Source organism: Silene latifolia, chromosome 5 (assembly GCF_048544455.1).
Source record: "Silene latifolia isolate original U9 population chromosome 5, ASM4854445v1, whole genome shotgun sequence".
NCBI lineage: Eukaryota > Viridiplantae > Streptophyta > Magnoliopsida > Caryophyllales > Caryophyllaceae > Silene > Silene latifolia.
This window is the reverse complement of record NC_133530.1, coordinates 81,394,416-81,411,833: the sequence shown is the minus strand read 5'-3', so window position 1 is coordinate 81,411,833 and position 17,418 is coordinate 81,394,416. Positions and strand designations below refer to the sequence as shown.

General features: G+C 35.7%; 1 protein-coding gene across 1 annotated transcript; it reads right to left on the bottom strand.

Moving 5' to 3' along the window:
• Nucleotides 1–16,395: 16,395 nt before the first annotated feature.
• Nucleotides 16,396–17,154, bottom strand: LOC141655620 (uncharacterized). The gene is made up of 2 exons (XM_074462690.1): nt 17,134–17,154; nt 16,396–16,998 (listed from the first exon to the last, which is right to left on the bottom strand). The coding sequence occupies exons 1-2, from the start codon at nt 17,152–17,154 to the stop codon at nt 16,396–16,398; spliced, it is 624 nt and encodes a 207-aa protein (XP_074318791.1).
• Between the last annotated feature and the right edge of the window lie 264 nt (nt 17,155–17,418).

The following is a 17,418-nucleotide window of genomic DNA, read 5'->3' as shown; positions in this document are numbered from 1 at the left end:
CTTTTGCCCCAGAATTTCAGAGGCAGATTCACCAATCTAATCCAAGCAGGTACACTTTTAACTTCCTCTTTGATAAGTTCTATATCAGGCATCCAAGGTTTAAGGATAAACGGTTTATTATCAAATAGGAAATGCCCACTTCCTAGAACTGTCTGTTTTATCTCCTCAGTACTAAATCTAGCCATGAAACCCCAATTTGGTAAGAATGAAATTTTACTTATGGAGTACTGCATATTCTTTTCAGGAATGTTTCCAGTATTTGCCATGGAAGATTAGCACCAACCACAAAGCAAAAGATTGCTTGCTTCCAATAGTCAAGTTCTTCTTGGACATCTTCATCAGTCAGATGCAGCATATCAGTCGGGTCATCATCAATCATCAGAATAATCTTCCTTCCATGTCTCTGGTACCAGGCCTCTTCACGGATGTCGTCAGATTCAACTTCATCTTCTTCATCCACATCCTTTACCCATCCATATGTATCAGGCAATAGTAAAAGAGGGATCCCAGTAATTTCATGGACATTCTTCATTTTTGTCCTTCCTCAACATTAGGATCATGAATGATATTGTCTTTCTCATATCTTATAGAATCCGAGACTTTAGATGATTTTTTATTACTTTGATGTTTGTTTGTATTGGAAATAGATGATTCTGTTGAGTTTATCGATCCGGTACTTAAGAGGGGAGAGGGTGAATTAAGTAGCCTTTTTAAAATTTTAAACTTTGAAGCAAAGAGATAGTTCTCGTTTGATACTGAAACAGTACACAGGTGAATTGAACAGTCTCGGTGACTGTTCAAACAATACGGATTGTGTTGTACTATTCTGTTCGTATGCGTGAAACAAGATCTATAAGAAAGAACGAGAAATAAAACAAATAAAGAGAAAATGCACGAGATACAAGATTTTTAACGTGGTTTGACCTACTCTCTAAAGGTCTACGTCCACCCTCTCTCAGTCTCTCTTATTAAAATTTTCTTTATAACCAAACCCGATTACAAAGAAAACCCCTACGATCAACCCCGATCGTGCAACTCGAGTACAACCCCGTACCCCAAAAACACTCTCTCACAAATCCAAAAACTACAACTCAATTTGTCTCCATATATGGTTCACAACTTAGAACAATGGAGAACAAAATATACTTATGAATATAGAACTTAAGCACTCGAGAATGGTTCAAAAGACACGGCTTAATAATTTTGCAAAAGATAATTTTAAAACTCACGGTTGAAAGCAATTTGCAAAATATGGATTTGAAGCTCAATTTCCCGTCATATAAAACTGAAATGATACATCAAATATATAGGAGAAAGTTGTTAGCATATCACTCCTATATTTTAGGCAATAAGATATTTTCAAATAAAATATAGAATAGAATATTCCACAAAATATTTTTGACTTCTTTTTCAATACAACTTTCTAACAAACTTAGAAGATATTTTCATAGCACAAACAAGGAAGTTTCTTTTATACAAAATATTTTAGTCAAAATTATATTTGAAAATATCTTTTTCGAAATCTCTTTGTAAGATAGATCCAGAAAACATCACAGCCGTATTTTAATAAACCGTTCAGAACTGAACATTCTTTGGGACTGTTCAGAACATACAACGAGTAGGCTTAAGTATTATACCCTACATTCAGCTAGACACCAATGACAAAGACTTGATCAATGCTTCCACCTCCTTCCATGTAGGATGTCAATCCTTGTAAACCTGTTACAATTCATGTCTAGCTAACACATATTAGTCAAGGAGGTAAGAAAAGACTAGTATAGATCCCGCGCAATGCGCGGTGTATATAGAGTATTTATTTTGTACGGTATTATTTATAATGAAAAACTAAAGTTATAAAAGGTCTATTTTTATGAAATCTATATTTTTTTCACCATAAAATTAAGATTTCATTTTGTAAACTTTCTCCAATTATTTTAATAAAAAAAATTTGTCACAAGATTAATGGTAAATTATTCTCTAAAATTATAATTATTGTATTTAGTGTAAAATTTACCAACTTATAGTTTATAATTTAACATAGTTTTATGAAAAAATCATAATTTTGAATTTAGTTATAAGATTAAAGTTTAACTATTGTAGCTCCCTTGCTATAACACGGTTTTTCTAGATGGAAATGTAAGAAAATGAACAATTAAACTATTGGTATTTTTCCATTTTCAATTATACAGTATATATTTATGGCTAGTTTTATTGTGTACAAAATCAGAATATCATTAAAATGAATTAGAGGAGTATTTAATTAGAGAAATATACTAAGTACTGTAAGTAGTAGTTAGCGACTTAGGCGGTAAACTTAGGCGGAAAAAGTTTGAGATTTGTTATTTTTTTTAGTAAAAAGGGGATGTCAAGTGATTCTCTAAAATAATAATTATTGCATTATTGAAAAATTTAACAACTTTTAATTTATAATTTAATAATAAATTTATTTAATTTTAATGAAAAAATAATAATTATGAATTTAATAAAAAGATTAGAGTTATAATTATTAACACATATTTATTGAAAATATAATTTTATGATACTTATTTCCTAATTTAGGTAGATGCTTTTTGGAGGGAAAACTAAGAGAATATTTATTCTCTTAGTAGTAGGGGGGATTAAGGACTTGTCATCATCAACATATATGGTTCAACAGATTCAATAGCCATTTGTAATGCACAGAATACTCCTAGAAAAGACGGCATACACTTTCTCTCTCTAGGTCAAACATCTCTCTCCTTTCTTCACCAAACTTTGTTAGTGTGACTCTTGCTTATTTAGGGATGGTGAGATGGTCTAATAATGAAAATTAAACATCTTATTATGTGAGATCTAAGACGTTTTGCTATTGATGACTACAGAGTGGAATACATATTCCCATATTCGTTGTTATGTTATATCGCCAATATATGTCCGACGCAATGATGATTTTGAATAGAAGTCGAACTTTTAAGTGCAATGAATATTTTTTGGGAAAATGAATCATATAATGTAATTTAAATTTTATAATTCCTATTAATGTTAGATATAAGAAGGTGATTGTCACTCTGATTCGTTGCGACTTTCTCTAATGCTAAAAGCGGACAAATCTATAGCTTCGTATGTTGGTAATGTTCTTGATGAGATCTCGATGGTTCTCACCATATGAGAACATTTTTTTTATATTGGTAACGTTCATTAGGTTTGCAACGTTATCAAATGAAAGAACGTTACTAACATACAAGGAGGTCGTAGAATGAACGTTTTTTATGTTACCAACATTAAGATTGGTGCCAATATAAGCCTTATATTAGTAAGTTCTTTATGTAGTTTAATTTTTGTTAAAAGGGGCGGTAATGAGGTTATTCATTGTATCGTTCACTATATGCTAATTGACTACTCTACTCGTGTTTGGGTGGATATATGTCCTTAAGTGCTTAGAGACATTGTTATTTCTGATGTTATATCGGAGTTTCACGACTAATAAAAACAGTTTGAAGAAAAGTGATTGTTAGTCTGTCACAATATCCTTTCCGCTCTATTACGAGTAGATAAAGTTATTTGCTCTATTAGTATGTGCCTAACATATTTTAATTCCAAAAAGGCTACACATACACGGGGTGTATGGAAAAACCATACACGGCTAATAACATTGCGACACGTGGCAAATTAGAGTTAACATCTATTGGTTAGTGTAGGGTTAAGTTAGTAATTTTAGATGTGTGGTTAAATTGTTAAGTTAATCTAATTATCTATATTTTGATAAAAAATGTTGTTGATGAGGCTCGAACTCATGACCTCTTGGTGGACCTATACTTATTATTACCATTGTGACACATCCATCTCTTTGTTAAATATGTATCTCTGTTATTATTTGTATATTAAAAGCCGAGTTAAAATAACATTTACTTATAATAAATGTTAAATATATACTTCTAACTTGTATTTAATGCAATGTATTTACTGAGTTAGTTAAGTATACTTGAAAAAAATTGAACAAAATTGTAATACCCAGGATAATTAAGGACTCTTTTGACTGACCCTTTGACCAGGAAGGACTTTTAGAAAGAGATATGTGAGGGCCTAGGTTAGGATAGGTGCGTTACGAGAGAGTTTACTCGACCTAGCAGGGACTACTCGGCCGAGTATTGTGTATACTCGACCGAGTAGAGTCTACTCGGCAGAGTATGTCAGTACTCGACCGAGTATGGCTGCTGTTGACGCGTTGATATAAAAACGTGAGTCCGCAAGATTTAATTCATTTTCCCATTTTCGACAGTTTCTCTTCCCCTAACCCTAGCCTACCTCTCTCTCACCAATCACCCTTACCTCCATACACTCTCATACCTGTAGCCTACATCTCAACCGTGGGAAAAACGGGATTTGCATAGGAAGGATGTGTGCGTGGTCGTTGTTCGTGTCACCGTCGGTCCACGTCATTAGGTAAGTCGCTGTCTTGTGGTTTCCTACAGTAGATTGTTGGAAGTGGTTGTATAATAGGATGTTGTCATCGTTGTAGGATTCATCTCGGAGTCTTGCTTGGTTATATGTGGATGCATTTCATGGTTGGCGATAAGGTAGGGTTTCCCTACTCAGTTTCTGTTGATTGAATTAAGATGTGATTGTATTGTGTTTACTGTTATCTGCTGATCATCGGAGTGTTGGTGTTGTGGTGGTGGTTTTGATGTAGTGGTGTTGTGATGATTGTGGTGGAGTCACTTGCGGGAGTGGCTTCACGCCCTAGTTCGCCCTCCGTGGAACCCGTCACGGGAGGGGATGTGCACATTAAAGGACAGGGTTATCGCTCGTTGATGAGCGGGATTTAGGTGAGGATTGGCTGCGGTCCCCTACTGGCGGCGAGGATTACCTGTTACGATGGGTAATCTGGCAGGGCTACACACTTCGGTGTGTATGTAATACTACGGTTTTATGAGTCTTTGGGTACTCTATCGAGTGGGGCTTACTCTGGCGAGTAAGCATGTTTTGGTATACGAAACAGTGTTCTGTCTATAGGGTACTCGATCGAGTAGCCTTGGCACTCGATCGAGTAAGCGGTACTCGATCGAGTATGTTACTTACTTGATCGAGTAAGTTGGTTATCGGGTAATATTTTGAGGGGTTTTGTTAATTATGCGAATTAGTATATATAATACGCCGTTATCTTTCATAAACACTTTTATAAATCTTATACACTCAAAAAGAGATTGCAAACTACGTTGTTCTCCCCATTCGCATTATTGGCAAATCCCGGAGCTAGGGAGGTCGGATTTCGTTGTTCTTTGCATCATAGTGATCCTTGCGTCAAGGGTAAGATCCACGTACCATTTTTATAGCATTTGGTTGACTTTGTTTAAACCCTAATTTTGGGAATTGGGGGTTTTTATGATTTGTTTTGTTAGTAGTGATTGTATGATTATGTGAATAGGAGGAGGATTCGTAGAAGAAAGATTTTGGGACAGCTGCTAGATCGTCTGCTGTTTGTGTCGCATTTCAGGTAGGGTTTCCCTACTCAGTATTAGTTACATGATATGTGTGGTGATTGTGCTGTAGTTAGTGATTGTTGATTGATTCAAACGGTTGTTGATTTTGCTGTTATGATTATTGTTTATCTGTCTGTGTTCTTCGGGGTGTGTCCCTGGCTGAGTGGAGTCACTTGCGGGAGTGGCTTCACGCCCTTGATTCGCCTTCTGTGGAACCCGCCACAGAAGGGATGTGCACATTAATGAACATGGGTTTATCGCTCGATGGAGATGAGCGGGACTTAGGTGGGAACGGCTGCGGTCCCCCAGTGGCGGTGAGGAGTAACCTGTTGCGATGGGTACTGGCGGGACTACACACTTTAGTGTGTAGTCGATTGTGTGGAGATTGGAGATGGAGACTGGGGTTGTGTTGAGCTGTTTGAACTGTTTGTGTACTTGTTTCATTGTGGCATTGTTTTTGTGTAATTAATCTTGACCCGTTTAAATGTTTTAAAAGCGTGGTGATCCATTCGGAGGTGGTGAGCGATTATTGAGCGGTATGATTAATGCACATGGGATAGCCGGGATGAGTCATCACGTGGCGTTAGAAGTCTTCCATTTGTGTCGATTCGATGTCTAGTAGATTTGATAGTTTTATCGAGTGGACCGTTTGAGTATTTTGTATTTCATTTTGAGTTTTGTTTGAGACATGTAATCAATTAAATTATATTTACTTTTAAAGTACGTTTCTTTATTGTCTTATGATTATCATTGCCTCGGGTAACCGAGATGGTAGCACTTCCATGCCTTAAGTGGTCCTGGTAAGGCACTTGGAGTATGGGGGTGTTACAAAGTGGTATCAGAGCGACGATCCTGAAACTTGTAACCAATGAACCTAATGAACATAGGGAATCAAACTAAATTGAACCCGGGTAGGAGTTGTAGGAGCTAATGCAAAGACTTGGGAGACGTCCTAAAGTCGCGAACTCGCCCTACAATTTTGAACCGGTCACGTGGGGTATGTGTCGGGATCGTTATGTGCTTATTATGTGCTTTGTGTATCTATATAGTAGTATGTTGTGTGAATTGATGGATGCATGCATGTGGAGGATGAGAGATCTGAGTTGAAAGATGATGATGACGTGAATTGTATGTTGGTTGATTATAAAGCAGGAAAGTATAATGATTGATATATATATATATATATATATATATATATATATATATATATATATATATATATATATATATATATATATAATGTGACATGTTAGAATTATGAAAGGAAAATGTTTTGTTTTTATATATAAAGCAATGCGTAAGTATATATGTTGTTGTTGTCGTTTTGTGTAAGAGTATATTAAGTTGGGAGTGTGAATTGAACATGTGTTGGGTGAATATGTTGAACGAATATGGTGGATAAATATGTGGTATGATGGATGAATTGGTGGAAAAAGATGAATAATCGTTGTATGATAATATGATTTCTGATAAATCATGTTGTATGATGCAAGAGATTTTATAATGTTGTTATGCTAGTAACATGTGAATAGGGGACTTGATGTTATATATTTGTGATTTTGTTTACGTAAAGTTATAGAATCAAAACATGTAGGTAATACATGCTTGGTAAGTTGAATGATGTGTGTGCATAATGGATGTTTTTGTTTGGTTTTGAAGATAGTAACATGTGGTTAAGGATACTGGTCTTATGAGTATTGAGTTGTTTTCGTTTACCTTGTTGTCGTTTAAGTTGTTTGGAAGTAAAATCAAGTAGTTGTGTTTTCGATTATAGAGAGGTTGTCTTTAAACTGTTGTAACTTGATATGTATATATGATTTTGATGTGATTCCAATTGGAGGTGATAGCTTGTTCTGTTACGATTCTAACGATAGGTCACACGCCCAAAACGACCAATAAATGAGTGAGTTATGACCATTTTACGAAAACTGGACTGTGCTGAGAAATGCGTAGGGTACTCGATCGAGTGGCCCTTACTCGATCGAGTGCACCTCTTGTTTCTCGATCGAGTAGCCTTACTCGATCAAGTAGCCCTGGTAATTTGTTTTACGTGCTTCTGACCTTCACCTACTCGATCGAGTAAGTCACTTACTCGATCGAGCGACCTGTACTCGATCTAGTGACCCCTATTTTGGGTCATATGCCTATCTTTTGATTTCGTTGCATATTATGTTTAATTCAAAGGTATTATTTTGCTTCTTTATGCATTGTTTTATATGTATGTTGATCCTGATGCTTAAGTTACCCAATCTTATGGTGTAGTGAGTGGCACCTATGGTGAGTATGAATTTGGTGGAGAGGACTTGAGTTATATGTGGTTGTGATAAAAAAAAATGAAGATTGGCAAGGCTTAATTGAGGCATAGAGCATGTTTTGGGAGACGGGATGAGTGATATGATTGTGTGTTGAGTAATGTAAAAGTAAGTGAATGTGGGCAAAGGGTGATGTAAGTTTATGGAACGTGAGAATGAAAGATTGAAATGAGAGACGTATATGGTGGTAACTTTGAATGTTTAAGGATTATGAAGGGAGGTAGTTATCACTCAGTTGGTTAAGAATATATGTAATGGAAAGGTCGTTATAGGTGAATGGAAAGAAATGGGGTATAAAGAGTTTAGATTGAGTTATGCAGCGATGTGGGTTTGCAGATAGCGAGTGAGTTTGGGAATTTGGTTTATCAAGAGGTGGAACTAATGTGTGATTTTCTTGGGCAGCTAACAATATGAAATGAGTTTGGAATTGGAAAAAAAAAAAACGAGACGGAGTTGACTGACCGTGTAGATTGATTGGTGATAAGTGAGAGTGATAGAATGATAAGAGAAGATCCATGGTAAGGAAGAGTGAGATAATATCGATAAGAAATCATGGGATTTGAGTTTTGGAGCAATGAGAAGGTAATCGGAGCACTAAAGAGTTAGGAAGAAGTAATAAGGAGTTTTATGGTTAATTGATTTTGTCGATTGTAAAAGAAAAGAATGAGGGGAGTAAAGCTAGGAAAATGTTGACCGGAGTTATGTGATATAGAGGTAAGGAGTCGTCGAGATGTGTGATACTAATCATGAGGATGTTAGTTAATGTTTATATAGGAGTTTCGAGCTAACATGATTAGTCTTGAGTTTTGAGGAATTAAGGAAACTAAGAAGTTGGTAGAATATCTGCATGATATGAGATTTTGGTGGAGAGTTAGATGATGATACAATTAAGGATAGTATTGGGAAGAATGTTGAGGTAATTTTGTTGATGGATTTGATGTTCGTTATTTGGGATGTTAACCAAAAATAGAAAAGAAATCGTGATGTTTAGAGATGAGTGCAAGAGGTTTGATGTCCGGACAGTGGTAGTGTTATGGTTTGTGACTAGTGGTTAAGGGTGATGGTATATTAGAAAGGTAGCAATTCTAAAGAGGTTGATTTTGTAGAGACCAGATTGATATGTATGGTAGTGAGAGAGTATAATATGTGGTTATATGAGGCGGTTGTTAGTAGTTGAGTATTAATGGTATGGTTACAATTGGCAGGGGTGATGAATATGCGAATGGGAGAATATGTTATGAGGGGTATACGAGTTAAGCTCGGGTGAGAGGTAACTTTTATCAGGTGGTAACTTACGTGATCAGGATTGACTGGTTGGATGTGATTATGGGTCTATGATGTGTCTAAATGTTTGTGTGAGGTTCCGACCTCGCGATAAGTGGTATGGTGTGATAGACATAAAGTTGTTATATGAATGTTCTGTAATATATATTGGATGCGGTAACCTAATGGAATGATGTTTAAAAATGGTAATAGTCGATTGATCTGGCGTGGTTAGTTATAATTGTATGTGCATTTATAATACATGTGTATTCCGTGAAATGGTAGGGATGATGTTCATGAGGTGCTCATCTGTTTATTCCATATAATATGTTGCGTTGTGATCTAGTAAAGCGGTTTTGAGTAAGTTTTATTGTCTGGGAAGTTGTACTGAGTCAGTGCTTATGGAAATTGTATGTGGTTGTGATGTTTCTCGATGTGGTTGTTGTGCCTCGGGTGGTGATCCGGATACGGTACTTCGTGTTGTGATGCGGGTATTTCGCACTGCGGTGTGGCTGTTGATGGCGGTGTTGCGATGCCGTCACCGGTTGTGGTGGAGTAGGCGAGATGATTATGATACGAGTTTTCGAAAGTACATACCAGTTAAACATAGATTGTTGTTTTGTTTGCTGCTGTTCCTTGTGAGTTTTGGTTGAAACAGATCGTTGTTTTGTTTGTTGATGTTTCTAACCAGTTTCAGTTTGGGAATGAGGGTAGAGTATGATATGAAAGAGAGTTGTATATGTTTTCGTTGTTGTCATGGTATAGTGATATTCTGTTGATGGGACACAGTTGTGAGAAGTTGTTACACATGTACAGTAATTTTGATCTTGTTTTAAGATGAGGCATCAGTAGTCATAGTCATGGCAAGTGATTCGTGGAACATGTGTTGTAATGATCTGAAAGCGGCAGGTGGTTCATAATCTTTTGTTGAGATAGTGAATACAGGGTATTGGGAATTGGTGTCATGTTAATTTATGTATGAGTTTTGCGGTAATGAAAGAAAAGAACTTGAGGATCTAGTGTGAGTGTACGTAACAAGTGTGGATCGTGAGTTATGATTTTGGCGATAGAAGTTTTATATAGTTTATATAGAGAGGTATGTCATGTTGCGGTAATGTGGAAGAGTTGAAGTTTTGGGTTAAGAAAAGATTTTGTGTGACGAGTGAATTGAAGTGTGAGAATTGTTTAAGTAAGAGGGCCTTAGGTATATGCATGGCGAGTGTTTAAATTATAAGTGGTTATCTTTGACATGCGGTGATGATGAGGATAATGAGAAGCTATAGCTAGGATTTAGTATTAGTGAGTCACGAGGACGTAACATTTATCTTAAGAGGAGTAGGATGCGATAAAAGAAATTTTGATGGTTGTGCATATGGTAATATATTTGGAAGTTTGAGTCTTGATATAGAATAAAAGATTGATTCGTGTTGTGGTTGATTTTGTTAAAGGTCATGATCGTGCTTGTAGCAGTGTGATGCTTCGCAGTGTGAGAATATTTTCTATAGTGCTGACAGTTGGATGATGATGTATATGAGTTCTATAGTGTTGACAGTTGGAGGATGAGGTTATGAGTGTGAGCAAACTTCGAGGACGAAGTTCCTTTTAAGAGTGGTAGAATGTAACATTCCGTTTGATGTGTGTGAATGTCTTGATATTGGATTTTCTAATGGATAATATGTTACGGAGCTAGCAGCGTTTGTGGATAATAGTTGGTGGTGTTGGGAGTTGGTGTCGAGAGAGAATATGATGTAGTTGATACGATATCGTGAGCGATGTGTGGAGGTAGGAATAGTTGGTGGAGTTGGTGTTAAGAGTTCATGGTTTCATGTTTTATAGGTTGGGGTTTTGTTTTGAGTTCTTAGCTGTGTTGTTGTGTCTTGACCGAGTTAGTATGTTTGTTTTTATGTATGGGTTGAACTTCGGGGACGAAGTTCTTTTTAAGGAGGGAAGACTGTAATACTACGGTTTTATGAGTCTCTGGGTACTCTATCAGTGGGGCTTACTCGTCGAGTAAGCATGTTTTTATACGAAAGCTTGAGTGTTCTCATTCGTAGGGTACTCGATCGAGTATGTTACTTACTCGATCGAGTAAGTTGGTTATCGGGTAATATTTTGACGGGTTTTGTTAATTATGCGAATTAATATATATAATACGCCGTTATATTTCATAAACACTTTTATAAACCTTATACACTCAAAAAGAGATTGCAAACTACGTTGTTCTCCCCATTCGCATTATTGGCAAATCCCGGAGCTAGAGAGGTCGGATTTCGTTGTTCTTTGCATCATAGTGATCCTTGCGTCAAGGGTAAGATCCACGTACCATTTTTATAACATTTGGTTGACTTTGTTTAAATCCTAATTTTGGGAATTGGGGGTTTTTATGATTTGTTGTGTTAGTAGTGATTGTATGATTATGTGAATAGGAGGAGGATTCGTAGAAGAAAGATTTTGGGACAGCTGCTAGATCGTCTGCTATTTGTGTCGCATTTCAGGTAGGGTTTCCCTACTCAGTATTAGTTACATGATATGTGTGGTGATTGTGCTGTAGTTAGTAATTGTTGATTGATTCAGACGGTTGTGATTGTATATTGTTAATTGATTCAGACGGTTGTTGATTTTGGTGTTATGATTATTGTTTATCTGTCTGTGTTCTTCGGGGTGCGTCCCTGGCTGAGTGGAGTCACTTGCGAGAGTGGCTTCACGCCCTTGATTCGCCTTCTGTGGAACCCGCCACATAAGGGATGTGCACATTAATGAACATGGGTTTATCGCTCGATGCAGATGAGCGGGACTTAGGTGGGAACGGCTGCGGTCCCCCAGTGGCGGCGATGAGTAACCTGTTGCGATGGGTACTCTGGCAGGGCTACACACTTTAGTGTGTAGTCAGTTGTGTGGAGATTGGAGATGGAGACTGGGGTTGTGTTGAGCTGTTTGAACTGTTTGTGTACTTGTTTCATTGTGGCATTGTTTTTGTGTAATTATTACTGGCCCCGTTTAAATGTTTTAAAAACTGTGGTGATCCATTCGGAGGTGGTGAGCAGTTATTGAGCAGGTATGATTGATGCGCATGGGATAGCTGGGATGAGTCATCACGTGACAGTTAGAAGTCTTCCGTTGTGTCAGTCGATGTCTAGTAGCTTTGATAGTTTTATCAGTGGACCGTTTGAGTATTTTGTATTTCATTTAACAGTTTTGTTTGAGACATGTAATCAATTAAATTATATTTACTTTTAAAGTACGTTTCTTTATTGTCTTATGATTATCATTGCCTCGGGTAACCAAGATGGTAGCACTTTCATGCCTTAAGTGGTCCTGGTAAGGCACTTGGAGTATGGGGTTGTTACAGTGTAGTCGGTTACTGTGTGAGTTCGGGAGACCGGAGATGGCGGATGATCAGTTGGTTACTTATTTTATCTGTCTTATCTCGATTGTGCAGTACTGACCCCGTGTTATGTTTTCAAAACTGTGGTGATCCATTCAGGGATGGTGAGCATTTGGCTTAGCAGGTATAGTTGGTCTGTTGCTGCTGGGCATGGAGGAAGTCGAGTCATCACGCTACCGGTCTAGGAATGCAGAGGCCTTAGTTCATAGTAGTCTTTGTTATCACTTGTAATCAGTTTTGTATTTGGTTGTAAAGAGTTACGGTAATATAACATAAGAGTTATTTTATTGTCTATTTGATCTACTACCTCGGGTAACCGAGATGGTAACACTTTCATACACTGGGATGGTCCTTGGTAAGACGTCCTAGTGTGCGGGGGTGTTACAAATATATTTTATTTACTTATGGTAATTATCATCTGTACCTTTAGTTTACATTTAACTAGATTTAGTGTCCAGCCCTACCGGGCTACCTCTATTTACCATTTAAATTTTATTTTTTTATGAAATATAATTGCTTTAGTATTTTTTAACACATATTTACGATTTATAATATATTGTTCTATAATATATCTTGAAATTATGATGAGATTAAAATTTATCAACAAATTATATGAAACACATTCACTTATTCTCCCGTTGTTGATATTATTACGTCCACAACATATCCCTGTTAATACTATTACGTTTACTACTCCCACGGTTACTGTTATTTCTTTGACTATTCCCGTTATTTTTATAGTTAAATTCACTATTCCCGTTAATTTTATCAGATTTATATATTTAAATAAATAAAATATTTTCCTTAAACCGAATTGTTAGCTACCTTTCTCCATTGTTCATACCGTTACTTTTATAACATTTGTTGTCATTGTTGTTACTTTCACTACTCCCGCCATGTTTATTTTTTTTTTCACTACCCTCGCCATATCTTTATTTTCACTACTCCCGTATTTAATACTGTTAATTTCACTATTCTCATTCTTGCTACTATGACTTTAACTGCTCTAGCTGCTATTATTGTAACTTTTACCACTCAAATGGGTGATTACTATCATATTTATTACATCAAATGTTGCTACAATTATTTTCACTATTAATAGAGTTACTTTTGCTACTTACACAATTTTATCAGGCTTATATATTTAAATTAGAGATGGTCAAATACGGACTTAGGTCAGACGTGAGCTGGCCTAGCTTTTGGCCCACAGTCATGTTAGCAGGGTTTGAGCGGGTTCGTGGGCCAGGCCTTTGTAAAATTTGGAAAATACGCTGTCCAAACCCTCTTTGTTAGCGGGAATAGGCCGGTCCCGTCCATGAACAGTTCTAATTTAAATAAATATATCAAATATTTGTTAAATCTTTCCCTTGCTTAATTTTATCAAATCAAATTTTATATTAGTTTATTATATAAGTTTATTAGAGTTATATATTTAAATAAATATGAAATATTATACTAAAATATTATTTAAGAGCGCTCATCCCCCTTAAACTAAAAGAATAAGAGATTCTCAAGTTTTCCCGCCTAAATGAGTTGCTCTATATTGGGCTTTGGCTTCATTATATCCTATCTTTGACTAGGCCATACTGATTTATTTCATACAATAAATAATTCTATGACATTTAAAAAGGGGATAATATTTTTTCAACTTGCATTCCCCTTTACTCCCTCCATTCAACTCCACTTTACATGTTTCTCTTTTGCACACTATTCACAAGCGGACATTCAACTTTAATTTTCTCTCGATACATAAGTTAAAATATATTCGTGTGAGATCTTATTTGATTCGTCTTTAAGAGTACATTAAAAATATCTAACTTTTATAATTTTTGCAAAAACGTAGCTAATGATATTTACCGCGTAAAAGTCGCGTTGGCAAACGTGATAAAGCAAACATGTAAAGTGGAGTTGAATAGAGGGAGTATTATTTACTACTTAGGGCTTGCCTGGAATCCATGAAATTATTAAGGGGGTAAGTTTTATTGGGCGATAATTACTGGGGAAATTAATTAGTGGGGTAATGAGTTCGTTGATGATATGTTTGGCATAAGAGTAATGATTACTGAGTAGATCTTTTACTCCCTTAATCATTACCCAGGGGGGAGGGTGGGTAATGTATTACCCCTTCACAAGGGTAATAATTCTAGGAGGTGAATAATTACCCGCATACCAAACATGAGAAATACACCTCACATATTACTCCCCTATTCATTCCCCTCCTATTACCCTCAATCCAAGCAAACCCTTAGAGAATAAAAAATTTCAATAGTTTTCCCTCCAAAAAGAAGTTGGCTAAATAAGGAAACAAAACTCTATTTTTATTAAATTATTATCTTTTAGTTAATATATAATCTTTAATAATTATAAATTTTTTTTAATTAAATTGTAATCTTTTAATTTAAAAATAAAACAAAACTGGTATAAATCTAAAATTCGTATATGAAAAACCAAAAAATTTGATATTATTAGTTTCGCATAATTTTTTTTTACCAAGTACACGAGTATTTAGTTCGTATAAAAAAATTATGAACTTATATTATTAATTTCTTGCCAAAAAATACTTTAAAATTATTTGAGATAATTTATAAATTGAAATCATTAGTTTTGTGATGAAAAATTTCAATAAAATATACATTTCATGAATTTACTTAATTCTTTTAATTAATTTTCCATTTCAATTTTTTATCCTCATATTAAAATATGAAAAATTAATAATACCTCAATTTTAAATCTTAAATAATACATTATAAAGTAAGTAAAAGATCTATGAATACCGCACATGTATGCGCGGGATCCATACTAGTTATTATTCACTAACTAAAGTACAAATCTAATGTATTATGAAATATTGCATATGTTGGGAATTTTTATTTTATTTATCTCCTTATAGTTTTCATAACCCAATTCATTTACCATTAATTTAGTTCATTCAAGTATAATATTGGGTGTAATTAAATGTAATTTATTTATTATTATTTATTATATTAAAAAAAAATATATACTTAGTGTATAAAAATACAATGAGACACTAAAACATGCTCTAGATGTATGGAAACGAGTACTAGGTTCATGAAAAGTGTTACACACATGAAAATGATTAGTATGTAGGTGCATGAAAATTAGTAAAATGTATTTCACCTCAATTTCCTTCTATAACTTAACCAAAAAATATATTATCTAGACATTAAATTGTACGTCGAATCCAAATATGTCGTTATTTTAAAGATAAAATTTTGTAAGGGGGAGTTCTCACGGTTCTCATTATCCTAGTGGTTCTCACTGGATCCCAAATCTATATATGTACCCTTTATATATCTAAGATGCACTTAATGAGTTAATGATATATATATACATATACACTTGATAATTAGTTGGAATATACATGACATGTCATATAGGTATATATTATGTACCTCCAATGGAAATAAGATGTACCTTTGGTATAAATATATTTTACGTACATACATTTTCCGCTATAATAATATGTTATAGAATGTAAATTTTATCTTATTTATGTAAATTATAATTACAAATAATATTTACCATATGTACATAAAATATTTAGTTTAATTTTTATCAAGTACATTTAACTAATCAAGTATGTACATTGATTTAATCTTAAAGGTACATTGAATATAAGTTAGAAGTACAATTAATAATTATTATATGTACATATTGTTTTAACTCAGGTCTTAACAAAAATATATATCAAAAGATATGCAGAAATGACAACAAGATGGATGGGTTACACTGGTAATAGTGAGGACTTTCAAACCAAAGGTTGTGGGATCGAGCCTCATTAATGGTTTTTTTCGAGGTTGGACTTTAATATAAAGAAATAAAAATGCTAAATTAAAGAAATAAAAATGCTAAATTACTAACCTAGCCTTAAACTAACTTCACATTCGTATCCATAACTCAGAGTAAAGTTACTCAGTTGATCTTACTTTTTTTTTGAAAAGGAAAATGCGAGAACTTATATTAAATCGATATCCGCCACAACTTGGACGGCCTCAGGAAAATCGGTTACATAGACTTGTTCATCCCCTATATTCTCACATAATCTTGCACACAAATGTGCTACCGTATTACCGTTACGCTTAATATGACAGAAGCCGCGACAAATTGGATTAGAAGCTAAAACCTGTACTTCTTGGATACAAAGACTAAGCGGACTCCGCACCTCCACTCTTTTACTCACAGCCCGTACCACGTTGAGCGCACCCGACTCAATAACGACTTGTGTAAAGCCATTATTATATGCCAATTCGAGACCATAAGCCATTGCTTTCGATTCAGCGACATCAACATCCCACGCTGCACGAACCCTCTTGCTAGCCACCAGTAACACACCCCCATGACAGTCTCGAGCCACAACCCCCAATCCCACCGATCCATCCTCCAAGACAACCGCATCAGTGTTAATTTTTATCACTCCCACATCCGGCTTCAGCCATTGCACCTCACCTATTTCCTGTCTCGGACAATTTGCTCCTCCAACCCGCTGCATATACCCATTGTACTCTTGAACCAGTCGCATAAAGCCCAGCACCGTCACCTCTGGATTCCTCTGTTCATCCTAAAAAATACGAGCGTTGCGAATAGCCCATATTGCCCACACAATAGCCAGGAAATTCCCCTTCTCATCACCATGGAGTTGCTCCAAAATCCAACATAACCAGTCAGAAAAAGAGGTCAAAGGTGCAGCACTCACCGTATCAGCAAAACTACTCATCGCCCATTGCACGCTAGCCCATTGGCAAAGATATAAGGCATGAAGTTCCGTCTCCTCAGCCCCGTCACAGAATTCGCAGTGACTATTGGGACAGCAATGCCGTCTATTCAAATTTACACGGACCGCGAGAGTACCGTTGCAAGCTCGTCACAAGAAATGTATAAGTTTTGGAGGTATAGGAAGACCCCAAAGACGTCTCCACAGCCCGTCATTCCCAACTTGCCCAGCCAACTCTACCTCTTCCAAATGCGGACCCATGCCAAG

What these genes read in the sequence shown, in the direction of transcription:
- LOC141655620 (XM_074462690.1), bottom strand. Translation starts at nt 17,154, where the DNA reads ATGAGTAGTTTTGCTGATACG. An exon ending in TGAGTAGTTTTGCTGATACG is followed by an intron (nt 16,999 to 17,133) that starts GTGAGTGCTGCA and finishes CGTATTTTTTAG; the next exon opens with GATGAACAGAGGAATCCAGA.